The 27,037-nt window shown below is 41.6% G+C and overlaps 1 protein-coding gene and 1 long non-coding RNA gene across 3 annotated transcripts in view; one reads left to right on the forward strand and one right to left on the reverse strand.

Moving 5' to 3' along the window:
• Positions 1–27,037, forward strand: part of Prkce (protein kinase C epsilon) — a 491,234-nt gene that overhangs the window by 365,937 nt on the left and 98,260 nt on the right. The window contains exon 11 of the mRNA XM_074049619.1: positions 26,020–26,174. Coding sequence (XP_073905720.1) covers positions 26,020–26,174 — 155 coding nt within the window. The remainder of the gene's footprint in view (positions 1–26,019; positions 26,175–27,037) is intronic.
• Positions 2,844–26,024, reverse strand: LOC141414806 (uncharacterized). 2 transcript variants are annotated; one of them, XR_012439675.1, is made up of 3 exons: positions 25,889–26,024; positions 5,623–5,798; positions 2,844–4,087 (listed from the first exon to the last, which is right to left on the reverse strand). It is a non-coding gene; the product is annotated as an uncharacterized lncRNA (long non-coding RNA). The 2 variants fall into 2 exon arrangements; XR_012439674.1 differs by having other exon boundaries at positions 5,623–5,803.

Here is a 27,037-nt window from a genome sequence, read left to right on the forward strand (position 1 = left end):
TCATTTCCCTCAAATCGTGTTTACCCTTCACAAGAAAAGACCCAATGCGGGAAAGCTTGGCAGAGGCACTGCCACCAAGATTCAAGCCCTGGTAATTTCTTCTGAGCCTTTTGTGACTGTAGAGTTTATGAAATTTAAGTAAACAGTCTTCTCCTAATCCCTGAGCCGTGAGAAGCTGTCTGAGCGTTTATTTGCCAAGCCGTCCCTGCACGCCTGTGCTGTGGCACACCTAGGCTCCAGTGTTCTGCTCCTTAGAAGGTGTCTAATTTCTACAGTCACCTTGGAGTTTAATGGGTTTAAAGCATGTGGGTTGCAGTGGAGAGAAAACATTACTTCTAGTCTTTTGGCTTCCTTTCCTGCCTTCCCCCTCCTCTCTCTCCTTGCCCCTCCCTTGGGAGCTGCATGGATTATGAAATCTTTGGTGTGAGCCTGTAGGGTGGGAAAAGGAAAGGTTTTTGTTTCCCTCTCATACTGTTCCCCCAGCGCTACTCCTTGATACAGTTCCAAAGGTAACTGGGGACATTTTCAGAACATTGCCACCCAGGGCCTGGAAAGAACATGACGTGGTATATCTTTGATATTTTTTCTTTTTTTAAAGTCATGTCCTCAGAGTAATTTGGGAGCAGGTTGACAGATTTTGGATACCAGTTTTCCCATTTCCCTTCCTTTTGTTAAAGCCTCACTCTTTTATTTAAAAAGAAAAAAGAAAGAAAAAAAACGGATGGTCTTTTTCACAGTTATCCAAGTATCTGATAAATGCACGCATCCCCCCCGCGAAGGGGGTCAGCGCCCGTCGGCATGTATTAGCTCTGATGGTCTTTTTCAATGCCCACCTTGGACAGAAAACTCTGTGCCATCACCTGAGAAGTCCCATGAAGGCCTCATTCTCAGTGATCCTCTTCTTACCATACCTCACTTCCATCCCCATGCCCAGTGAGAAAAGGACAGGAAGGGGCAGAATGATCTGTATGTCACATCAGGGTGAGAAATTTGCTCTGTCCATGAGCACCAATCTCTGTTAGGCAAGCCCACTAATAAGGACTGAGATGGTTCTTGGTCCTTCTATATGAGTTCAGCTGATAACAAATCCTCGTGACTACAATTCTCAGAACACCAGCTTTCTGCTCATGTCATTCAATGCTCTCATCTGACCTTCCCAACCAGGGTTATCAGGAGCGGGTTATAGGCAGTCAATGTTGTAGGTCCTCCTCTCAGCTCTGGGACAGCCCTGAAGTAGCCTGAGGCACTGGGGCCCTTGGCTAGTTTCTGGCAGCAAAGAGCTGTCTTCCTACCTCTGTATACCATCCAAATACTGTCACTTTCTCTCTGAGCCCTGACTGTAAAAGCTGGGAGGCCACAGGCAGAGCAGATGTCATTATCTCACTGTTATAGAGGAGGAAACCCAAGAATTGGAGAAGTTATGTGGCCAATGGCCCAAAGGATCCCCTGAGTGCAAGGCAGTTCATTCTTCTCCCTGCTGCTGATTGTAGAGGCCCTGAGCCCTGGGGGAACCTGGGGGATATTTCCTGCATCTAGCACCTGCTTTAAAGCCACTCTCAAGTTCAGTTTCTCATGAGCTGTCTCCTGTCGGGGGCGAGAGGCTTTCCTACCTGCAGGTATTATTTTCTCTCCTCCACCATCATCACCATTTCCACTGTACTGAAATCAAGTGAGAAACAAATAGTGGTGCTTTTCAGTGCATGAAGAGAGGAGATAAGCCACATAAAGTTGTGTCACTTTCAATACCGTCCCTTCTTACGTTCACTAATTGAGTGTGTCTGCTCGCTTGAGCAAAGGTAGTACACACAACACGATCCCATATGTAGAAATATTAATGTAAAATTAATACACCAGAACCCACTAGAACTAACAGACGAGTAGAACAAAGCCATAGGACATAGATCAGTATCCAGAAATCAATTGCATTTTTATACTAGCAATGAATAATCCTGAAGTGAAATTAAGAAAGCAGTTACATTCATGATGCCATCAAATAGACTTACATGCTCAGAAATAAATGTAATAAAAGAAGCAGAAGAGTTGTATATTTTTTAAATGCAAACTATTCCTGAGGGAAATTAAGAAAGACCTAAATAAATGGAGAAATCGTCCATGTTTATGAATTTTAAAAGTAGTATTATTAAAATGACAGTTCTATCTAGAATGTCAGTACATTCAACACAATTCCTATCAAAATCCCATCAAACTTCTTTATAGAAATTGACAAGCTGATTTTAAAATTCTTCTGGAAATGCAAAGACTTGGAATGACCAAAACAATCTTGAAAAATAAGAACAAAGTTGGAGGACTCTGTTCTTATTTCAAAGCTACAGTAATCAAAACAGTGTGGTACTGGATCGGGTATACAAATCCATGGAACAGAGTCAAAAGTCAGAAATGAACCCTTTATGGTCATAGATTTTTCTACTAGAATGCCAAGGCCATTCAGTGGGGAAAGAGTGGCTTTCAAGAAATGATGCCAAGACAGACTTTTTCCTCTTAAGTCTTACACATAAAAATTAACTCAGTGTTTGATACACCTGAAGGTACTGTGAAGTTACAAGGATGAGAAGAAATATAAGCAAGAATGTAAGTTTTTTTTTTGTAAAGAACCTCAGCGCTTTCAAAGAAATAACTGGATGTGAGAGACAGAGCAGGACAAACATGGTGAGGGTCCCTAGACTAAGGAGGAAGCTGTTTGGATTGAATTAGACATTTACAGCCTAGAAAAACCAAAGGAAAGGACATTGCTATGTTATAAAGGAGCTTATGTTTTAATATAAAACAGCTACTTCTTTTTACCCAATTTTTATTGTGATAAAATATACATAAAACTTGCTATCTTAACCATTTCAAGTGTACAGTTTATTGGGATTAAATGCATTCATATGTGGTACATCTGTCACCATCATCCATCTTCGTAACTCTTTTCATCTTGTAAAATGGAAGCTCCATGCCTATTAAATAATAAATTTCCATACTCTCTCCACCCCACAACCACCATTCTATCATCTGTGTTTATGATTTTTGACTAAGTACCTCATATAAGTAAATCATACAATATTTGTCTTTTTGTGACTGGCTTATTTCACTTACCAAAATGTCCTCAAGGTTCATCTATGTTGTAGCACATATCAGAGTTTTTTCCTTTTTAAGGCTATTATTCCCTTGTATGCATATACCAATTTTTTCTTCTCCATCTCTTAATGGACATTTTAGCTATTGTGAACAATGCTGCTATGAACATAGGTGTACAAATATCTCCTTGAGTTCCTGCTTTCATTTCTTTGGAGCATATATCAGCAGTAGAGTTGCTGGATTTTATGGTTAATTCTAGTTTTAACTTTTCGAGGAACCACCCTGCCATATTGTTTTTTCACAGCGGTTGTACCATTGTTCATGCCCACCAACAAAAATAGCTACTTCTTATTTCAGTGCTATGGGTAGCGATTTCTCACTCACAGCCTCCTAGTGAATTAGTAGAATAATTACCATTGTTGTTAATTTAGCTGACACTTCTCTTATTTGCTAGATCGCAGGTTCTGTTGGATGTATTTTACAAATTATAAACTCCCTGAATTTTCACAATCGTCCTAGAAGGTGGATACTATTATAACTCTTAATTTATAATGAGGTAATTCCGGCAAGAAAAATGATTTTGTGATTTGCAGCTGGTAAGATGCAACACTGGGATACAAATTCAGGCAGTCCAGCCCCAGGACTGCCTTGACATCTTATCACTTGTGCTTGCTAATTGAGAAAACTGAAGTACAAGAATAGTAAGTGATTCATTCACGGTTACATAGCAAGTGAAGTCTCCTAACACTCCGTTTAGTATTTGTATTCTGTCATGTACATATGTAAAGTGTGAGAAGAATTATAGCGGGATGAAAACTCTTCAACCCTTATGGCAACTAATGTCCAAATTTAGAATTCCTGCTGTTTCAACCTGCCATGGAGTCCAGGATTTGAAGATGTCCTCTTGTTCAGTCTCAATCAGAGCTGAGATTGTGAGGTGGGAATGGAGGTCAGCTGGGTAGAACACTGGCCAGCTTTTTGTATTTGATCCTGGGTTTGATCCCCAGCCCTGGGAAGAAAAAAAACAGACAGAGCTGAAATTTCCCAGCAAGCTTCCAGTTTATTTATTTTCTGAAGTATGAGGAACACTCCCTGGAGCTGTTGATTCCTTTATACACCCAATAAAGAGAAAATTCTTCTTTTTTGAGCCACTAATGACATCCATTCTCAATGAGAATCTTCTATCCTGCCCTTTAGAACCATGCTCAGTAAATCTAATTTTTACATGGCAGTCATTTGTGGTTAAAAGTACAGGAGTGAGGAGACCAATTTCCTGGGCTTAACTGCTATCTCTGCCACAGACATGCCCTATAACCTTCAGCCTTAGTTTTCTGTAAAATGGGAACAAGCCATTTAGAGGAGTGAATCAGACATGCAACGTTAGCAGGAACTTAGTTGGCTGCTTGCTCTCAACGTATTTAGAAGCAACGATTACATTCTATCTTAATCTTCTTCACTATTTAATATTCTGGGTCTGGTGCTTAGCACTTTTTTTCATTTCATCTCTTGTCTTTCAAGCCTGTCATTTTTAGATCTTTCTCCTCTAGGTATGCTTTACCTCTAAATGTATGTCCCAAAGACAGAAGACAGACCTGAGCTCAGAACTGTCCCCTGTGCCGTGAGCCAAGCATTAAGTAACTTTTATATGGGATTATGTTCATTTTTCTGCATGTCATCTGGAGGGATTGTATGGTACTTTCCCCAAATCCTTTCATCTTCCTTTTCTCAAAAGGTTTGTGTCAAAACAAAAATTGGCAGCAATTAGTGAATTTAAGTGATTCTACATTTTAGATCTTTTTCCCTCTTGAATCTATTCATTAAGAGCCTTCCTCTGCACTATGGGTAACTATTTCTTTTTCTATAAATATAGTGATTCCACCAGTCAAACCTGCAGTTAGATTTCGCCATCACACCATCCTTCAGAGGGCAGTGGCAGAGCTAAAATTACCTTCTTGAATTCTTAAAGATAGTTTTACAACTTTTTTTAAAGCGATGAAATTCACAACTCTAATGTTAATGAGAAAAATCCAAGTATCCAAAATGGGTGGAAGTACTTCTGCCCTGGCAAAGATGGAACTGGTAGCTGTTCCTATTACTATTGCTACAAAAGAAATTGCCCAAAACCTTGGGGCACCATTGGTTGGTTCTGGCTCAGAGCTTCTTGGTGGCTTATCAGTAGTCAGATGGTGGTTTGGGGGCTAGCTGTACTTATTCCTTTGTTCTTGGAGCCTTAGAGCCTCAGCAAGTGGTCTCTCATAGCATGGTGGCCTCAAGGCAGTTAGCCTACATGATCTGAAGTCTTCCAGAGAGAATATTCCAGTCAGGTGCAGTGGGTCATGCCTGTAGTCCCTGTTACTCAGGAGGTTGAGGTGGGACAATCACTTCAGCCCAGGAATTCAAGGCAGCCTAAGGCAACATAGCCAGACCCTGTCTCCTAAGAGAGTTACAGAGAAAAAGAGAGGGAGAGAGAGAGAGAGGGAAAGAGAGAGACAGAGAGAGAAATAACAGAATATATTTCAGTGAGTAATACAGAAATTGTAATACCTTCTGTGATATAGCTTCAGAAGTCACAGAGCATCACTTCTGCCACGAAAGTTCACCTCGTTTTCAGGGGCACATAAAATGGGAAATACTGTTGTAGCGCTCTTGGAAAAATACAGTCTTCTGTCTTCTCCCCACCTTCCACATCTGCCCTTTCCCCCAGTGCAGAGTCCTGGGCTCTATACTAGTAGAAAGAGAGTGAGACTTGGAGTAAGAAAACAAAATTTCCCCTTTCATTTGCTGAGTGACCATATGACCTTGTATGTTGTTTTGCATTAGTGTGTTTTACTCAAGCCTTGAAGAATTCTATTTGTTCTTCCATAAAAATGGGAATCAGGCTATTACAACCTGTCTCCCTTGCCAAGATGTTGTGAGGATCTGATCAACAGCCACTTGTGAACAGATTTGAGAATAAACATCATCATTAGGACTCTACAGTGCTGCTGCTAGCACTACTGAAACAGAAAAGCAAAGGAGCACTTACCAGCCAATGACAAAGACAATGCAAAGCTTAGATTCCCACCTCCAGAGTTACTTCCTAACCCAATTCCCTTTGCTCTGCCCTCACCTTTTCATTTGCAACAGCAAAATAATAGATAAATGCATGCTTTTCTCTGTAGTTTGTAGGTCAAGCTGGAAGGAACCTTAGGTACTATGTAGTTCAGTTCCTATTAGGTAAAGTGACTAACTCAAGCTCCCAAAATGTTGACAAGGCTGGAGGAAGGGATCAGGCTTTGCAACCTCTGCAGAGGGCACAAATGACCCCAGCTTAGTGACCCCAGAAGGTCAAGCAAGAGGTGATCAGCTAGCCACATCAGCCAGCCAGCCCTCTGGAAATCTGGAACAGGACTGGCTGGGATCCAGGCACTCATTGTGTAGGGGTGGAAGGAACTGGCTCATTGTTTAGGATGCTAAATATTTATTTGATCAAACCAAATTTCAACCAAAGAAGCCTAACAATCTGAGTTTAAAATCCTACAAATCCAGCTTAGAGACAACAGGAAGTAGGGAAGGGGAGGGTAAGAATAATTCCAAATAAGAAAATTATGGTAAAGATGTTAAATACAGGGGAGAGATGGGCAAGACCAGAGAAGATCAATACTACCCACTTGTGTCAGCCACACAAAGCAGGCCTTCCCTCCAGGACTCCTGAGGGCCAGTGGGCTCATCAGATAGCCCTCATTGGTACCTGCATCTCCTCATTGGTATCTGCATCTGTGTGTTCATCATGGCGCCCCAGAGAAATACTTGGTCTAGTCCTGTCAATCTTAGATTCAGATGTTATTCTTTTATTTAATGATTCTCTATTCATTCTACTTGTTTTCTACAATTTAGTTAGTTTTGTTCTCTTTGGTTCTAAGGAGAACCAGTTCTCTCAGGTTCCATGTTACTGTGCCAACCCAAGTGGCCTAAAAGGTAGCTTTAGGCAGTTTTAAGAATGGAATCCTTCCTTAAAATGAATCCTGCCATGGGCTGGTAGAGCATGTGCTTCATGGGCTAGGCCTTGGGTTTGATCCCTAACACCAAAAAAGTAAAAACCTTAAAACCTTTGGAGCTGGAGTATAGGTCAGTGGTAGAGCACTTGCCTAGCAAGCCTGGAGCCCCAGGTTCAGTTCCCCAAGCATGCAAAGAAAAAAAGAGTCCTGTATAGGCTCTCATTGGTTGAAATTATAAAGATGGGAATCCCCCTGTTACTAAAGGTGGCTGGCCCTCAGGATATCTCCTTGATGTCTGTAAGGATTGGTGGAGTAGTTTTAAATCCACATTGCCTCCCTGTCCCCTTTTAGTCAGGAGAAATCAGGACTACTGATCAGCGTTCTGGAGATGAGAATGAAGCTTGCTTTCCTGCATGTCCTTCCAGCATGCCCCTCATTCGTGCAGCTTAAATATTTCTTGCTCTCCTGCAAAGTATAAAGTGCAATGTCACGGGCTGGGGATGGGGAATGAACAAGCTGGCATAGCTCCTGTTTTGCTGAGCAAAGGGTCTTGGGATTTCTAGAACACAACCTGGCCCAGAGCAAGGGCCAGGGTGTATGGTGTGGTGACAGGTCCTCCCTGTGGTTGCTTCCTGGGCAGATGCGTCTTGCTTCACCCACTCAGCCTCTTCCTGCAAAAGTTCTCCTTGGGAAGCCATGAGAAGTCCCTCAAGTCAAAAATGTCCTGCTGGGATTCTAAAATTGTCCCTGGGAATTAGAGACTGGATACAAACTGTGGGGGCTTAGAGGTAAATGGGAATGTTGGACGTTCTGCCTGGAATTCTCTGTAACACACTAACAATCTGTTTCCTTTATTGGTAGATTCTTCCCCGCCCCCACCCCCTTCACCTCCAATATTCTTTTAACTAAGAGTTGAAGGATGAAAGCGCAGCTTATTAATGTACGTTTTCCTTTACTTAAAGCAGTAACACAAAAACATCTGAGCCCTTCTCCCATTTTACTAAGTGCATTGTTAGAAATCACACAAGATAGCTTGGCGGAAAAAGTAGATTTTTTTTTTTCCTTCCCTCTCTAACATCTTTACTAAGCAGCATGCAGTTGATAATTTTTGCCACTAGAGGGCAATCCTAGTTGGAAACACAGAGCTAAGTGGGTCAGTAAGGATGAAATTGCAACTGTTTGGTGGATCTAGGGCCAGGAAGAGGAGACTAAAAACCTAGAATGCCCTAAACTGAGCAAGGGGAGCAAGGGTGTGACATTATAAGAGGAGAACATTTGGAACTTCCTGTTTCTAGCATTGTAGTATATTTTCTTTCATGTGCAGAATCCTAAAAAGTTGGGGAAAAAAAAAACAACCTAGATGCATAGAACTGTATGTATGTTTGTTCCTACTTGCTGCTTTTGTTTTACCTCTAAAATGAAAACAGCTGAAATAATTTCTAAATTGCCTTGAGCTTGTGAGCTCAGAGACTCCAGACAGTCTCTGAAGTCTGGATCCTCAAAACCCCACCTGAGGAGGAATGTTGCTCATCTTTGGAAAGAGCTATTTGATGCTCTATGAAGCAGCCTAAGTTTGTTTATTTTCTTTTGCATTTGAAAATGGAAGCCAAGCATACTCCCAGGAAAGAGAATTCAGCAACTCTAACCATTTGAAAGGGACAGGAAAGGATCTGCGAAGAATCTGGTTAGTCAGAGACTCAACTCTACTTCCTTCTTCAGTAATAATCCTGACAGTCCAGTGATTCCTCTTCTGCCTAAACTAGAGTAACATTTTCTTATCAAACTCTTCTACCCTGTAAATTATTAAACAACCCAGGAGGAGAGTGGAACATTCATTTCTAAAGACTTCACAGAACCCCATTTCTTGTCTGACCCCCGGGCTATAGACCATCTGAAGCTTTAGTTCTCAAGTTCATTTTACTGTTCATGAAAATGTCTTTAAAATATGCAGTCTTATTAATACCTAAAGTCATCTAAATATAGTTACAAATGAAGGTCACTTGAATTTCAGTTAATGATGCATTTCTCAAATATTGACTAATTGGCAATCCCAAATTAATAAGAATTCCTTGTGTGGATGATTTCTTTCATAAATGGTATCCAGTGATGGTAAAAGGACATTCTTAGCAACAAATGTTTAAATCAGAGCCCAAGGGATTCAGATTATCATCAGCAGCCTACACCAGAAGCCAAGTCTTACTGAATGCTATCTCTTCTCTAGATTAGATAGAAGAATTAGGGAGATGCAAGAAGACATTTTCAAAGGACAATTATACTCTGATTTTGGTGACAATACAAACTGTGGGAATTGGAAAATGCCTCATTGGTCTAAAACTGGTAACATAATAAATAAGTACAAAGGCAGAGTTCTATTTACAGATTTTTTTAAAATTCTCTTGGGGTCTCTCTTTGGGTTCTTTAGTATTATAGGATTTGGCTACTTCATGGTCACTTACATTTCTCTGCCTGTCTACATGCATGGCCTGTGGCCTTCATCTCCTTTGTCTGTGGGGGTGGGAAGGACTGGCTGCCCTGTTGTTCACAGGAACCTTAGCTTTCTATAGCTGTTGGCTTCCTTCTTAGCCAGAGTAGGCAAGAGAAAGTGGTAACTTTCTTAATTTGTAAATCTATGCTTTTCCCTTGACCCTTCAAAATGTTTTAATTAAATTCTGCCACACTTCAGAGCTGAAATCATAAATAACATGATAAGAATTCTCCAGGGTTCTTTCATTCACACAGGTAAAAAGAAGAGAGGAGAGAGGGGTTTTAATGCATTTCCTGGGTAACTTAAACTTAAAAGCAAGCAAGTAGGCTGGGGTTCGGGTTATGAATAGAACATTTGCTTGGTGTGCATGAGGCCCTGGGTCAGTCCTCAGCACTGCAAAAACTAAAAAGGGTACTATTATGAAAGAGAAAAGGAAGGACGGCCGTTCGAGCCCTGTAGCTTGAAAGAATGCTGTTTATCTAGTATCCTACAGGCAGGCAGTGGTTGGTGGGTCACTATTCAGCTCCTCCAAGAATCCCAACACAAAACAGTGTTTTGGGTTTGTCATAATTTCTGACATTCTTTTGAAATAGTCTGTTTCCCAACAAAGGAAAGCAGGTGTCACCTCATTAAACAACTTTCTCAGATTCCACCAACAGGATGGCCACCTTCTCTCCTGTCCACTTAAGCTTCAAAGTCAAAGAAGAACACAGCCATTTTGGTGAAAGATTTGCTGTTCTTTCCCATCAAAATAGCCAAAAAATAGTTTGTGTGTGAGGAGCACACAGTTCAGATAAGATCTGTTGTAACTAAATTTGGAGAAGTTACTTTTCAGATTTCAGCAGAATCCCTTTTACTTTCCTGTTCTAGAATTAGATACTTCTGATGGGTCTTTGCTTTATCTTCATGACTAAGATCTGAAGTCTCTAGAGGTCATAAAAATATGTAAAAATGAAAATTTAAATATTTTTCAATGGGAAAGTTATCCTAAAATATCTCTATTATATTTCTAAGCCATATGCAATCACAGGTGCTTTGAGTCATGTTGCTGATTCCAGGAAAGTATACAGGTTTAGAAAGTAGAACAGAGCAGTTGATTCATGTTTTAGCTGGTGGCATTGTCTCTTGGGAAGCTATGTGTTCTTGCCTTAGGCAACTGGAGTTGGTGGAACCACATCTTAAGTATGTCTTCTGAGATTGTGTTGGTCCCTCCCTTTTTGCACCCCCCTACCTCTGCACTTTTGGTTTACAAAGGTGCAACATCCTTCCAAAGATTGCTATTTCACAGACTTCCAAAGGGCTGGTGCTGACAGTTCAGCCACCATTTTGACCTTGGCATTTCCCTTAAGAGAGTATGTGGGTAGTAGGCAGTGACCTAGAGGTAGGACATGGAAGTGTCAAGGAGCGTCAGGGGTTATGGGATGATGAGGTAGCCCCTTACAATATCAGGTGAATGGAACCCTTTATAAACTTCCTTTCCTTTGTTTTGTTGTATCTGTTTTCCCCTGTGTTTCTGCTATCATCCCCCAAGGGGAAATGTTGAAGTAATAGGAGTCACCTACCTCACTTTATTTATTTAGATATCACTTTCTTTCCCTTCCTTTCTCCCCCCACTCCAAGTTTATGAAGGAAATAGATAAGAAGGGGTTGAATTGGCTAAGGCTTTATGTTGCATCTTAACTTTCCAGTTTCCAGAGAAAGGAAACATCTACTCCAATTAAGAGTCCTAGACTTATATTCATTTAAATTTATACTACCCATTACATTTCATTCAAATAAGTTGTGAAAATAAGTTATTTCTAGTGCTTGGAGCAGAGTCTATTATCTGTCTCAATCTCTGTTTTCTACTTAGATGACCAGAGCACAGCAGAAGTTTCTCACTATTCTGTTAGGTTACAGGCAACTGTTGTCACTGGCTGACCTCTGGTTAGTGGTTCTTGGGAACCATGCCCTGGGCTGTATAGATTGGAGAAGACAATTCTGTGGTGAGGTCTGTCTCTGGGTTGGTGGGAAGCTCTTGCTAATTATTCTTTTGCCAATGCTTCTGTTTTAACTGTGTTGGCAATTAGAACTGATGGTTGATCTGAATTATATGGAATATGTTCAAAGGATGACCTGACATTACTTCTTTGCATGGACAGAAATTAGAACTGCTAACAAATTATCTTCAGGTAAAGAATCTGATATGATAACGGATAAGAATAATTTTGATTACCTCACTTGCCAAATAGATAGATGTTATTGATATGCCCAAGAATCTATGTTACTAAATTATTTAAAGGGTTTTATGCATTTGAATTGACCATTAGTTGGCAAGCAATGTATTTCTTTATAAAAATAAATTTTCATTCTGGTCCTATTCAAAGTATCATCATATTTAAGGCAGTAGGAAGTATATGTTTAGCATCGGTGAGGTCCTGGGTTCAATCCCCAGCACAAAGAAGGAAAAAAAAAATCACCGTATTGTATTTGGATAAATGCTAAATGAACAGTGTGCATTATGGAGAGTCCCAGTCCATCAAAACAATTAGTTCAGGCTATTTGGTTTATTGGGAGGAGAAAGGCACTTAAAGTAGTGATTTAGAGCCATGAGAAACAGCCTAAGGTGGCATCTGAGAGGCTCTGCCTGGAAGGCTAAGGTGAGAGGAGACCTGTTGACCCAAGGCAGTGAGTTCTGTGCTCTAGTCTAGCCTTTTGTCTTTCTTGTCTCTTTGCATGTTCTGTGTATATTCAGATTTGGGCCCAACTTACATGGTACAAAATGAAACCACATGTATAACGTCAAAGGTAGACATGTCTTGGAATTCTGAAAGATGAAAAGTGAACAGGTTGTACATTGCAGGCACATAGCTGGTATCTAGCAGAGGCTCATAATATGCCCACTAAAGATTGACTGGCATTCATGAATGTCATGCCCAAAATTTCCAGTGAATTTAAAGCCAAGCCTGAAGGTTCAACATAGAAGAGTTGGTCATCCTAAGAAAGCCAGTTCTGTTGATGATAATTACTTAGCTGTCTGCTTAACTTGGCAGACTAAGAATCTGATGCAAAGTAGGGGTACATAAAAGTCACATAAGCCTGGAAAGAACCAGCTTTCCAAGCATTTGTTTAGTTTCCTGGCATTGAATTGCTCGTCCAGTACTACAAGAGAATACACACTTTTTACATAATACTGTGGATAAAAGTGGGGTTTCCTCACTGGTTTACAGCTTCTATCCTTAACTGAGGAATTAGAAGGTAACTGAAAAATCTTTTGTCATCATTGTTCATGGAAGACTAGTGATTTGCCCATCCTTTTATATTACTGGTGGGTAGAATTCCCTCTTGGGATTCTGAGAAGAAGGGTCATGAACCTTAACTAGTCTGTTTGCAGAATGAAGAGAAGTATTCTCTTTGAGTGAACTACTTAAGGAATTAGCCTTTTAATTTATAAGCATGTCCATTCCGGTAGATCCAGAAAAGGATTCAGAAAGAGGTGTCAGGAGCTTTTCTGGGAGTCAAGATTATAAAACAATGTAACATTGGGTTGTCTAGAATAATCGTGCTCACTCACATGGTTAATTCAGACAATGTTAGCTATGTAGAACCAAAATTATGTTGTGGACAGAATAGGCTTAATCATCAGTTGGGTGGTTTGCTTAAATATTGCCCCAGACACAGAAGAGGAAGAATTACCTAAGGGCTGCCTTCATTTGAAATAGACAGCTTGGGGGAGGTCTAACCTGTGGTACTCAGAGTGTTCACTCTAGACATGCATTGCGTCAGTCAGCTAGGAGCTTGCTAGAAAGGCAGAATCTCAGGGCCTACCCTAGACCAAGAGACTCGGGATATTTGGATGTAGCATCCAGGAATTGGTATTTTAAAAAAATGTTCACAATTGAGTCTTCTGCATACTAAAGTTTGGAATGCTCCACTGCTGATAATTTGAGTTTTGTTCCCAAATGACAATGGAGACCCTTCAGACATTGGAGCTTCTCATTCTCCAAATAGACTAGCCTTTCTGAAAGCACTCTCCGAATACAAACTAATTGATTAATTTTAAATCTGTCCATCACTGAGCCAAATGGAGCTATAGAATGTAAGCCTGTGAATGAGAAATCAGAATTAATATTTTCATGAGCAACTTTTCATAGGTCAGGCCCTTTATAATAAGATAATGCATTTTAATTTTCTATGCAGTAGCTACTATTGAATCTCAATTATACGAATAGGAAAGCCAGCACCTCAGTTTATCTAAGCTCACACAGCCAAGAAGTAGCTGAGCTAGGCCTTAAACCCAGGCAGTCTGCAGCCAGAGGCTAAGTTTGGGCCAGTACACCAGATAGATGAAAGTGAAGGTGGGGAAAGCTGTCAGAAAAAAGTTAAGCACTGATGGGAAGAGGGCCACAAACAAAGATTGACTACAATCAGATCATGAGCTATTTCAATTTAAGTTCCCAAGCTCCTCTTTCGTTCTTACTAACAAATATGTTATAGGAGGGATTTCTACAATGAAAGAAACCAGGCTCACAGTCAACACCAGAACTTCAGCTTCATCCTGAAATCTCACCTGCTATGTCTACATCACCACGTCTCCAGGTAGTTAAGAACAAAAGGCTTGTGAACAGATTAAACACAGGCTGTTTTTGTTCTGCTTCTGCAAGCACCAACGCCGGGTTCATGAGGACTACATGGTGTTGACTGGAGTCTGTGCTCATATATTTTAAATAAACAACATAAACGGGAATTCAGGTCCTTCTTCCAATAGTACAACAATGGTTCAGCAATTCTTTTCAGAAGTCCCTGTGCTATTACACCAAATATTTATCTCTCCACACTGCTCACTGTTCTGAGTAAACCTGAATAGAAATGTGTAGATCAAAGACCTTAATAATCAAAAAGAAAAAAAACCCATTCATGCTGTATCTATCAGCTAATGAAAGTATTAGTGAAGTGGTATGGAAACCCTCTTCAGCATGCCTGCTGCCTCCAGCCTTGCCCCTTGAAATTTAAAACAATGTGACCAAGTGTTCAGAATCCACAGAATTGAGTTATATGTGGACATTAGTGTATTATTTCCAAGTTGCCAGTTCTCCCAGATTAGCACATTTTCATTTCAGCTTTATTAAAGCAGTCAGAACATGAAAGGGGATTTAGCAGAATCAAGATGCCAACTATACTTTCTTGCCATCATGAAGTGGTTTCTTTGGTTTAGAGCAGCCATGCATGTGAATCCAACAACACATCTTTAGTGCTAAAAGGCATCCAAGTGGACAAGAAATACAGCTATGTGGTCAGATCACAGTCATTTATGTGGGAAGGGACCATTAGGCCCTTGATTTGATTTCATAGGACCTTGCCATGTACAAAAACACAATACAGCATAGTGTCAAGTACACACCAAGTGCTTTACTAAAGCATTACTGGAATGGCTTGGATGAACCCAGCATGATGTCAAGCATTGTAGGGACACAGCTGGATGGAGGAGACCTGGCCCTATGAGATACTCCTCACGATAGAAGCTGTCTAGTAATGTGCTGGGATGGAAGAATAGGTACCTCTGTCTAAGAATGTACACTTTAGCTGGATCTATCAACATGAAACTATCAATGGAATATATAGAACAAAATGCAATGAAAGCACCAAGTCTCGATGTTAGAAGGCGTGCTAGTACTTATGTAGTCTACTAGTTCCCAACCCTCACTTCTCAGAGACACTACCTGAGGAATTTAAGCATAAATGCACATTCCCCAGGGCCACCACAAAGTTAGAAGTTCTGATAGAGAGGCCTGGAAATCTGTATGCTTTAAAATGCTCCTCCAGCTCATCTGGTCCAGCCCCTCCATGAACAAAGAGTGCCTATGTTAACAACCTAGCAAAGTGATCACCCGGCTGAGGCCGGCATCCCTCAGGTTGGAAGGAATTCACCACAGAACAAGGCACTGAAAGTATTAGTGAAGTGGTAAGGAAAGGCTAGTTTTTGCTGTAATAAAAGGGGCCTTGATTGCTCTATCTTCTGCCTATTGGTCTTAGCTTGGCAGTAACACAGACTGAATCTCCTCTCAGCATGAAAGTCCTTCAAATGTTTTAAGAGAGTTCCTCTTCAGTGGGTCCCTTTGTCTGATAGTTCATTTGTCTGTTCATTCATTCCGTTTGGAATGTCAGGCTCCTCTAAAACAGGACACACTGAAGATGACCACTGCCACATTGCTCCCTGTGGGTCCTGGCCTCCCCTCACCAACCTATTTGCCTTTCTCTGGATGAACTCAAGTCTATTAACATCAAATATGGTGCCCAGAATTCCACACCATGCTTACTGTGTGGTCTGACCAGCAGAGTCTGAGAGGAACAACTGGATCCAGTTGCTTCTGCATTCTGGACTCTCAACTGATTCTATTGAAGACTGTTCTGAGAATAATCAAAGGCCCAAACTTTAGACATAAAGCCCTGTAGCAGATGAGAAAGGGAAAAGGTCAGCTTGAATTTACCAGGCATGATCCAGGTCCTAGTTAATGTACATGCTTTCGAATAGGAGAGAGACACCTACCTTCCATTATTGCGAGTAAAGAAGCAACAATTCATTGAATATCTGAGCAATTGCTGCATAGACCACAATGTGTAGTATGTTCTTGTAGCCACAATCAGCTCTGTCATACTGAACCAAGGAGGTTTGAGGGGGCAGCTGTTCCCTTCTTTGTATGGTGTGATCAACTTAAATATTCCTGTTATATAGAATGTATTTATTTCCCACAACTGAAGAAAAATATTGATGTACCTTCTTTGCTTGGAATCAGCTTCCTAACACTTGATTATCTTTAAAACTGTCCCAAGAGCTTGCACATTCCTTGGAAAGAAAGGGGTAGGAAAAGAACTATTGTGATGTTGATAACTGGTTGTAAGATGAACTATTCATTACATCTACCCAAGATTGAAAAAAGTTTCCCTGATTGCTTTTCCCTGAATTGACTGGTCATTTAACATACATATAGGCACCTTCTAATCCTCTGGGTAGTTAGCAGGATTTCTTTCTAAATAGGATTAAGTAAGCAAGCAAAGAAACAAAGAACGAAGATACAGATCTTCATTCTTTGGACTATGTGATGCAGTCCATGCACTGAATTGTAGAGCACAGCCTGAGTTCTTGGGAGGAGTGTTGGTAAAGGGCAAAGCCATCAGTTAGGCCTTGGCTGGGTTGAGGAAATGAGAAAACAACAAAGGCAGCAGTAAAAAAATGGTTGGGAATTGACCTAACCTAGGGCTAATGGCTTTATTGACAATAGTGTTGAGCACATAAGCCTCCTGGAAATCAGAACTCTGTCATGATTCTGTAGGGTGTTACATTTTCTGTTGACACAGGCAATGATAAGGTAACTGAATTTCTGGAGTCAAGATTAGCAGCGTCCTGGGCTGCTTCAGTGCTGTGTGGGGCTCATCTCCACTGTCACTAATTTGGAGACCAAGGAGGCTCATTGAGTTCTTTTTTTATTGGGCTACATAAGCATTGAGCCTAGACAGGTAGAGAGTCATAAGAAAGGGACAAGTAAGTATCAGCGGTTGGTTACTTATGTCCAACAGTTTATGTCCAGACAGTGGAGTTTGATGCCGTCCATGGACTGGACTGTGCGGACATGTTAGTAAAGAGCAAGACATCAGGTAGGCCTTAGCTGAATTGGGGAAATGAGATTCAAACAAGAATACTTTTATTCTTATGGTTAAGAAGGGTTTTAAGGAATATTCCATAGGTCCTTAATGTTAGCTTCAAATGGCTGATGGTGCCAATGAGCCTCAATAAGCAACCTTTCCTTCTTTCTTTTTTGCTTAAGTTATTTCTTGATAGCATCAAAGACAGATTTTTGCCTATGTCATCATCAAACTCAGCGTGGGCGGAGCAGATTCTAGGTGGGCCCCAGGTTCACCACAGAGCATAAAATCTCTGCAAGGTGACCAGGCCCCTGTGTTGAACACATAGATAATGGGGAAGGTTTTGAAGGCCTGCTGATCTCCAGGAGTCCAAATGAAATGTGGGGACAAAGGATGACAGCCCAATGCCATTACTCACAGATGACAACTAATAGAGAAATACTCCATGAGGTAAAAAACCAGGAAGAAGATAGGATACTGGCAGGTGACAGTTCAGCCTGGACATTGATGCTAATCAAACAATGGAGGAAAAGAAAGAGCTTCTGTAGAACAGTACCACTGTGCTATTCATGGGTGGTGGGTTCTCTCTCTAAGCTCTCTTAATTCCATCATTTCATAGAGGAAACTAAAGTCACACCATGCCTGCTTAGCTTTCAATACTGCATTGTTTCTGGCAGGACGTCCCTTTGGTGACCAGCATTGCTGGAATGTGTGTGGTTGGGGCTGGCCCATTTGTAATTTCATATCATGGCAGAGAAACTGTATTTCCATAAGATGCTGATGCTCCCTGGAAAATGAAGGTATTCTCTGGATGCTTGAACTGAAACTCTTCTCCTTTCCTTGCCTTTCACACCCAGATAGGGGGTGGGCAGTGATTTGAGATTATTCCCTGGGCTAAGTACAGCTCTAATCAGAGGCAGGAAATGTTTATTTGAGTTTTATTGAGTGAGTCCATTTGGCACAACTTTAGGTCACTTTAAACTTGGGCCATCCTGTTTAGGTGAAATAATTGTAGTTTTAAGTAATTGGAAATAAACATCACACGTGCATGTAGAAAGTTTATACCTTCTCAATCAGCAAACTGTAGTGTGGAAGTTTTGCTATTTGGTCAATTCTAATTGGGTCGAGTTTCCAAGAAAAAAGGTATCTCCCCTTTTACCAAAGGTAGAGTTAACTCTGCCCTCTCTGGTCCGTTGAAGCTCACAATAAGAAACGAACATGTCTACATACAGTGAAGTATTATTTGGCTTTTTAAAAAGAAGGAAATCCTACCATTTGCAATAACATGTATGAAACATATGAATAACATGTATTTCACTTAGCATAATGCTAAGTGGACTAAGCCAGATACAGAAGGACAAACACTATACAATACCACTTACATGATTAATGTAAACTAGTCAAACTGGTACATGCAGAGAGGAAAATGTTGCCAGGGACCAGGGGGAGGAGAATCAGGAGGTATTACTCAGTTTCAGTTATGGAAGATGGTTAAGTCCAGGATATCGGTGCAGTATAGTACCTAGAGCTAGCAGTGCTCTATTATATAATTAAAATTGTGCCGAGAGGGTAGTTCTTGTGTTCTGTCACACACATACACAAATGATAGAGGGTGGGAGGAAACTTTTGGAGATGATGGACGTGTTTATTGGCATAGACTGTGGTAATGTTTCACCACTGTATGCTTCTTTCCAAGTTTATTAAGTTTTGTGTAAGAAACACAGGCAGCTTTTTGTATGTTAATCATCCCTCAATAAAGTGGATTTTTTTTAGAAGAAGTGAATAAAATAATGGTGTTGCATTCAGAAAGAAAAAGAAACAACCATGTGAAAACCCATTTTAGATTTCCCATAATTCTACTGATATTAATGGAATTGGCCAGTGCATACAAATCTTGTTGCAATAATTCCAGATTTAGTGAATCGCTGCAAGGTCATTATATATGAGTAAGACCTTCAACAACGGCAGGTGGAAAGAGGAGAAGGCCTATTAGAGGAGCTGAAATGTGTGAAATGACGTTTTGAACATAACTAAGGTGATTATTATTATTATGGCATAGGAAAATTTGTATTACTAACGATAATTATTCAGATGAGACTCATTCTCTATGAATTGACAGGTAAATCTTTAGTAATTAAAAAAAAAAGATTCTTTTGATATGTACCCACACCTTCCAATGGTACACAGTGAGCAGATCTGTGACACCAGTTAAGCCAGGCTTTGCTGATGTGCAAAGCATCGTGCTATGTTCACATGTGGTGTGGCTGCTCCAGAGCTGGAAAGTCCCACTTGTTCTTTATTGTTTGTTTATTGCAATGAAGACTGTTCTTTCTTTGTGGCTTAGCCTTCCATGGGGGAAATAAAATTTATTAGGCTAAGTTTCCTAAAGTGATTAGATATTTTCTTCATTTCTACCAAGGAACTGTAATAGCAAGGAGGGAGTGTGGCTTGTTCCCATTTGTTTCAAGATTATAGGGCTGGAGATACAGCTGAGTGGTAGAGTACTCACCTGCTGTGCACAGGGCCCTGGGTTTTTCAATCACCAGCATGACAACAAAAGAATTTAAGGATAATATAACATTTAGAATAGTGGAAAAGGGAAAAAACAGAATGACTTTGAACAGTCTTCTTCTAATTCATTGCAGAATATTTTTCCTTAAAATCAGCTTTAATTATCTCACTTTATAAGTCAAAAGGTTTTCAGGGGTCTTTCTTCCCATCTGTGTTGCAGAACCCTCCACCCCCGCCCTACAGTCCATCTCCTTCACACTTATATCCTGGGTTTGTGCACTGTTTCCTAGACGGAAAGCTTTTTCTTGTTGTTTTGTTTTGTTTACTGAGCTCATCCTACTTTCCTCATTCCCACAGGCCATGTTCATTTCTGTTCACCTCCACTCTCACTTGCAGGGCCTTCTCTTCCTACCTCACATTGTCCAAGACTACTCAGTTAATTGTGGTCTTTCCTCCAGTTCACCCCGTAGCAATGGCCAGTTCCATCATTGCTTCTGCATTATGGAAAACATTCAGAAAGAGTTGTTTTCTATAAGTGATTTTCTGTAAGTAATAAGGCTGGGTGACAAATGATTATTTTCTATGGGTGGGTAAGAAGATACAAGCCAGATCTGAAGATTTCACAATCTGATTTGATACTGGAGAGTTTAGTACACAGTGACCTAGTGTCTTGTATTGTTTTCTGTGGTTTCCCGTGTTCCATTCCTAGCTCCTGGAAACCAAAGCTGTAACTTACATCATTTTTCAGATCCCAAGTCACCTAACTGAGGGCTGGACACCCAGGAAAGATCTGTTGAATTGATAGGTTAGATGACATAGACATGGAGGGGAGACAGAGAAGAAGATCAGAATGTGAAATGTGAAATGAAGGGCTGCCCAGTGATAAGGCCCTGGGTTCAATCCCCAGCACTGAGGGAAATTAAAAGGAAAAAAAAAAAAAAAAAAAGGATGTGAAATGGAGACTCGTGATTCCCTAAGGGACACTGGAGATATTGTTCATGCTGACACTAGTGCATCAAAGGCAGACTGTTCCAAGTCTAGTCTTTTGTTGGGCACTCATGTGAAATTGACAGAAAAGCGAGAGAATCTTTGCACATATAAACAGCTAACAAATGATGAAGAATATGTGTCCAAACAAACAGTACAAACAGTGCTGCCAGGAGGAAGCTCTGGCTATCCATCACACCTTGAAGGAAGAGCAGGCAGGAATGGTTCTCCCTTCAAAGGCAAGAAGGACAGTGTACTGGGAAAATGGAGCCCAGTGGGAATTTCAGACTCACGGTGTGGTCCTTCCAACTTGTAGATCATTATTTATGATTCTTACCCTAAATGGCCACGACACATAATCTCTTTCCTAACTTGATTATTTTACTTGCTAACACAAGACCGTAACATTTTAGACATTCAAGAGAAATTAAGGGAGGGGGGAGGTGGAACAAAGCTTTTAAAATCTTTGATTACCTCAGAAAACATATTTGCTTACTTTACCAGGAAGTTGGTTTTTTGTTTTGTTTTCTGGCAATGCCAAGAGGGGATTAATGAGTAGCTGCTGGGTTTGCCAGCTTTCCTTTGATTTCAGTTTATATAATTAAGCAGTTCCCAGAATGACTTGAGGTTCTACCTCTGCAACAAAACATGCTTCTCAAGTGTGTTAGAGTTGGAGGTCAGCGACAATCCAATTTACTAAATAGAGGGAGGGAAAGTGAAAAGCTTATCTTGCTCTAAAACTCCCTAATATGAAAAAGGGATTGGTTACACTTTGGTGTGATGGAGCTATGTTGAGAAGAAAGCAGGTGAAAACTAAATTTCAAACCGGGCTAAAGCCAGAGTAGCTCAAAGTGATATTAACAAGAGACATGGGAAAACAACTCTGGGTTACTTTTGAATTCCTAGCAATGGGAGCCTTGACCATGGTGATCATTCGCGAACGCAGGCACTCAATGCAGACACACTAGGAGCCCACCACACGCCAGGCTTGGTCCTAGCCTCTAGAGATACAGTAAGGAACTCAAGCAACAAAACTGCCTGCTTTCCTAATGCTAAATGGAAGGAACAGATGTTTACTAAGTGCAGTCTTGAGCTCATATTGGTTGGAGTTATTGGGAAGAGGAAGATGTGTACCTCAAAAGGCTGTCTCACTGGGAAGGAAAGACATCTCTCCACTGACCAAGAGAATTGTTCAAGGCTGAAACGATTCAAGTGGTCACCTCTCTCTAGATACTGTAAGGCAGGAGGCGCTCTGCAGTAGGCTGATTCTTTTTATTTTATTTTATTTTATTTTTGAGGCACTGAGGCTTGATCTCAGGGCCTTCACTTTGAGCCACTCCACCAGCCCAATTTTTTGTGATACGGATTTTCAAGATAGGGTCTCGCAAACTATTTGCCCAGGCTGGCTTTGAACTGCAATCCTCCTGATCCTCCTCCCCACCCCCGCACCGGCCCCAGGTACCTAGGATTTACAGGTGTGAGCCACTGGTACCCAGCCTGATTAATTTTTTAACTTAGCATAGTAAGAACTTGCAGTTCTTCGGTCCATACTGTGCTTATTTTAAAATGAAGTTATAGCAGCCTCCCTTTGGGGGTCTCTAATTCCTTTAAAAAGCAGACCAGAAGCCAGGCATGATGTTGCATGCTGCTGGTCCCAGCTACTCATAGACAGAAGTAGGAGGATTACTTTATGAGGCTAGCCTTGGCAAAATTAGTGTGAGACCCTATCTGAAAAACAAACTAAAATTGCAAACGGACATTGTATTTGGGCATTGCTCAAATGGTAGACCAATTGCCTAGTAAGCACAAGACCTTATTGTAGGTAGAATGCTACTACAACAAGCAGAGTAGCATGCAATAGGGCATTTGACCTTGTCAGAGAAATCAAAGACAGCTTTCTTGAAGAGAAGATGGCTGCACCAAAATCTGGAGGATAAGGGATTCCCTGTAGGAGAGAGAGGAAAATATCCCATGCAGCAAGAACATGAGTCAAGGTCCTGGGGCAGAGGGAACAGGGACAATTGCAAGGCAAGTGACTCAGCAGATCACTTATTTATATTTTTTTTATTAAGCTTATTTATTTATGTTACTCATATTCTATGAGTAACAACAAGCCCTTTAAAAAAATTAACCAATAGAATGAGAAAAGGAAAGGGGATGAGTTGACAATCAGATTTCTCTTTCAGCAGGGTCCCTTTGCCTATAGTGTGCTCAGCATTTAGAGGGGGCCTAGAATAAGTGTGGGGTGCATTACTAACAAGGCAATGCAAGAATCTAGGTAAGAGATAATAGTTGCTTGGACCAGAGTGGTGGTCATGACCACAGTGGAGATGGGCAGAAGTGAACAAGTATGAGAGGTGCAAAGGTGCAACAGGCAAAAGCAACAGGGCTTGGTGATGGATGTCAGGGATGAGGGACAAGAAGGTTGAAGGATGACTTCCAGTTGTTGATTTGTTCAACTGGCTGAAAGTGAAGACCTCCTGTGAGCCCTGGGCAAGGATTAGTTTTCGGGGGAAGATGATGGAGTCTGTTTGGACATGTTGCACTTGAGTGTCTTTTGATGCACCTGGAGGGTGGTCAGAGGCACAGTTAGATGAGTGGATCTGGATCCTGGAGGAGAGGTCCAGGATAGAGGTCAAAGTGCATAAGTCATCCGTGTGGAGGGACTTGGAAACGGGGTGTGGATGAGATCATTTGGTGGGGAAGGCCTAGGACCAAGCCTTATGAGAGTCTAGCACTTCATGGTGGGGAGTGGGGAGAAGCCTATAGTAGAGTCAGAAAACTGAGTACAGAGAGATGAAGTCACTTGCTTGAGGTCACACAACTAGTGAGTGAGGAAGTCAGGTAGGATCTCTTTTCTCACACCATGGCCCCTATCCTTAAATGCTACATGTCTAGTGTTGGGAGAGTAAAAAGCAGTTGGGGAGAAGAGTAAGGAGGGGAGAGGTTTAATTCTTTCAAATAAAGCCAAGGAACTCCTCCATTGTTGCTAAGCCCAAGTTTAGGGTCAGTGACTATGGAGTGGGCATTGCAGTTGCTATTTCTGACAGAGCGGTTCAGCTGGTAAGGCAGTGTTACATGGGTGATGTAGCTGTTGCTTGCCACGTGAAAGCCTGGCCCCAAGTGCTCTAGGGCCAAGGTTCTAAAAGTGTGATTCACAGACCAGCAGCATCAACATCACCTGGGAACTCATTACAGATGCAGATTTTTATGCTCAATCCCAGATCTCCTGGATCAGAACACTCTGGGCAAGGGGTCTAGGGGTCCATGTTCTAATAAGCCTCTGTTTGCTTATGATACGTAAGCTTGAGAACTCTTATTCTTAGGGGAGTATGTGAAAAGAACACAAGGAGTTAATGTATAATCCTTCAGTTGCACCAATGTAAAATACCTTGACAGAAAGCAGATGAATGAACCTGTGCATCTCAACCCTGGCTGCACAGTGGGGTTACTGGGGAGCTTTAACAACGACTAGGGCCTGTATCCTACCCTCAGAGATGCTCATTCCCTTGGGCTGGAGTTGGCCTGAGCTTCAGATTTTGAAATGAGGATATGAATGGGGAAGGCATGACTGGCTGGTCAGCAAAGCAACCTTGAACTTTGGAGTCCAAGATTGTACCCTGGGGAGAAAGCAAGGCAGGCCTTAAAGGGAAAGCATAAGGCAAATGGAAGAGAAATTCCACCTTCGGCCCTTGAATACCAGTAAAGCTTGAAGAATTCCTGGATGGGGAGGGGGAGAAGGCAGTTAGGATCAGTAACAGTCATTAACTGCAGGCTTATTGTAAAAGAGATGCCAATACTGACATTAATATGCTTCATGAATAAAGAAGTGTCAGTGGTAGGTTTTACTGGTCTTAATGGCAAATGATCTCCTCTGGGAGGCTTCACTTGGACAATATTTATGTTAAGAATGCACTCTACCTCTCCAGACTCTCAAATCTTTATTACCCTTCCTCTCCAGCTGATCTGGAGAGGTCACTTTCCCGGCCTCTGAGCATGCTCACTCTTTCCACATCCTGGTATAGTTCTTGCCTCACCTCCACCTTCTCTTTCTCTCAAAGCCTGGCTCCATCTAGAATCCTTCATGGCCCCTTAGTGCAGAGACTGGCCTTTTTGCCAGTGTTTTTACTGAACTGTATTCCTATTTTGTTTTTATTATTCTTTCCTTGCCATCTCCACCCCTGGCCTGTAAGCCCCCAGGGCAGCAATGACTTACACAGCTGATCCTTCCTCGCCAGCTGCCCAGTATCCCATATATGCATATTCTAGGTGCTTGGAAAATAATCATCAAGAACCATACAAAGCAGCATTTTAGTCCACTCCCTCCTCAAGTTAGCATAGATTCAGATAAAGAGGTGCTACCCCTAATGAGGTGTGACTGTGGCATGGCCCTCTTATGGGTACCTTGAGAGAAAATCCCTGGAAAACCTGGAACGGACATCCTCCAGAGCAAAAAGCAGCCCTCACGGGGAATGGGGTCTCGCAGTCGTTATCCCATAATTCTAACTGTAACTGTAAAATTATTATAATTTATTTCTCATATTATGCCAGGTTTCCTAGGACTGCCTTAACATAATGTCACAGACTTCATGGTTTCAAACAATAGACTTCATTCTCTCGTGGTTCCAGATGCCAGAGGTTGGACATTAGTCCAAATCAGAATGTCACTGCAATAGGCCATTCTCCCTCCAGAAGCTCTGTTCCTTGCTTCTTCTGGGGCTTCCTGCATACTTTGGCTTGTGGCTACACATCTCCATTCTCTGCTCCCACGGTGACAGTGCCTTCTCCTCCCTTCTTAAATCTACCTCTGCCTCCCTCTTGTAAAGATGCTTGTGATTGCATTTACGGCCCACACTGGTGATCCAGCAGAATCTCAGCTTCTCAAGATCTCCATCTTAATCCCATCTGAAAAATCCTCTTTTGCCCTCTAAGGGAACATGCACATATCCAAGTGTGTGTGTAATTTCTTTCAGAGGACAATGATTATTCAATCTACCACACATGCAAAGATACCTAGCACCTCCAAAAGGAGAGAGACTTGTGCAGTGGCAGGCCTTAAGTGATGACCAAAATCAAAGACCTGGTTATCTTTTCTGTCAATTACAGGCTTCTTCCACTACAGTAAGCTGACTTCCACAAAAGCAAGACAGAGACTTTTAAATGACACTTGATACCCCAAAGTGTGTGCTTTGTCGCCTTTCTAGATTGTGTGCTGCCAGCATTCACCCACCTTTGGGCCTTCGTCCATCCTGAGTCCTGGTTCAAATTGCAATTTGTCCACCAATGACAGGCCACAAGATGCTGGCCTGAGGAGGCAGCTGCAATGATGTGACCTAAGAGGCATTTTCTTCTCTCTTTCAGGACCGCCTCTTTTTCGTCATGGAATATGTAAATGGTGGGGACCTCATGTTCCAGATTCAGCGCTCCCGAAAATTTGACGAGCCTCGTTCACGGTTCTATGCTGCAGAGGTCACATCTGCCCTCATGTTCCTCCACCAACATGGAGTGATCTACAGGTAGCCTCTTCTCTCCTATTCTCTTTCCTGAAAGCAAAAACATAAAGACTTCCTCAGAGCTTGAACTGACTTTGGCTCTTGCCCAACTGGTCTCTCGGCAACCAGCTTTAGCTTAGTTGTTTGTTTCAATTTGCTTACAGAGGACTTTTTGGGGTCTGTTTATCACTGTGAATGTTGATATTTGAATGGCCCCAGGAGATTTGACCAACTATTTGTGCCAGTTTTGATTTAAAGCTCCAGCACAACATTTCAAGGCTTGTCACTGAGCAACCTTGGGGCAACCTTCATTTGGCCCTCTCCCCCACTCTCTCCCTTGAACATCAGGGCATTCTCTTGACTTCTTCCTTCTGTGCCCTGAAGTTCCTCCCCTTCACGATCTCTTGCCACTTCCTGAGTTTGTTTGGCTTAGTTGTCTCCAGCCCATAGAATCAAGGGAGGAGAAGTTGCTTGGAGGTCTTGGGGGTTATGGTCTGGGGAGGAGGCTGGGGAGTGAGAACACTTCCAACAGGAAGTGACTTTTTTCAGATTGTCTAGTCCTGTATTCTTCCCAGTCCCCTCCAAGAAACACACACACACACACACTCATGCACACATACACTCATACACACACAGACACACACACAGACACAGACACACACACAGACACACACACACACACACACACACACACACACACACACACACGCTAATTTTCCAGTAAGAGAGCAGGACTATTTACGCAGGCTCTTGTGTGAGGTCAGGAATTCTTGGAGGAGTAAATATTTATAATTAGCAACAAGGACACCAAAGTTCTTAAGGTTTTTTTCAGTGACTGTCAATTTCTTTACTTGGTCTCTGCCTTTTTTTTTTTTTTTTAATTTGGG

The sequence above is a fragment of the Castor canadensis genome, chromosome 12, assembly GCF_047511655.1.
Source record: "Castor canadensis chromosome 12, mCasCan1.hap1v2, whole genome shotgun sequence".
Lineage (NCBI taxonomy): Eukaryota > Metazoa > Chordata > Mammalia > Rodentia > Castoridae > Castor > Castor canadensis.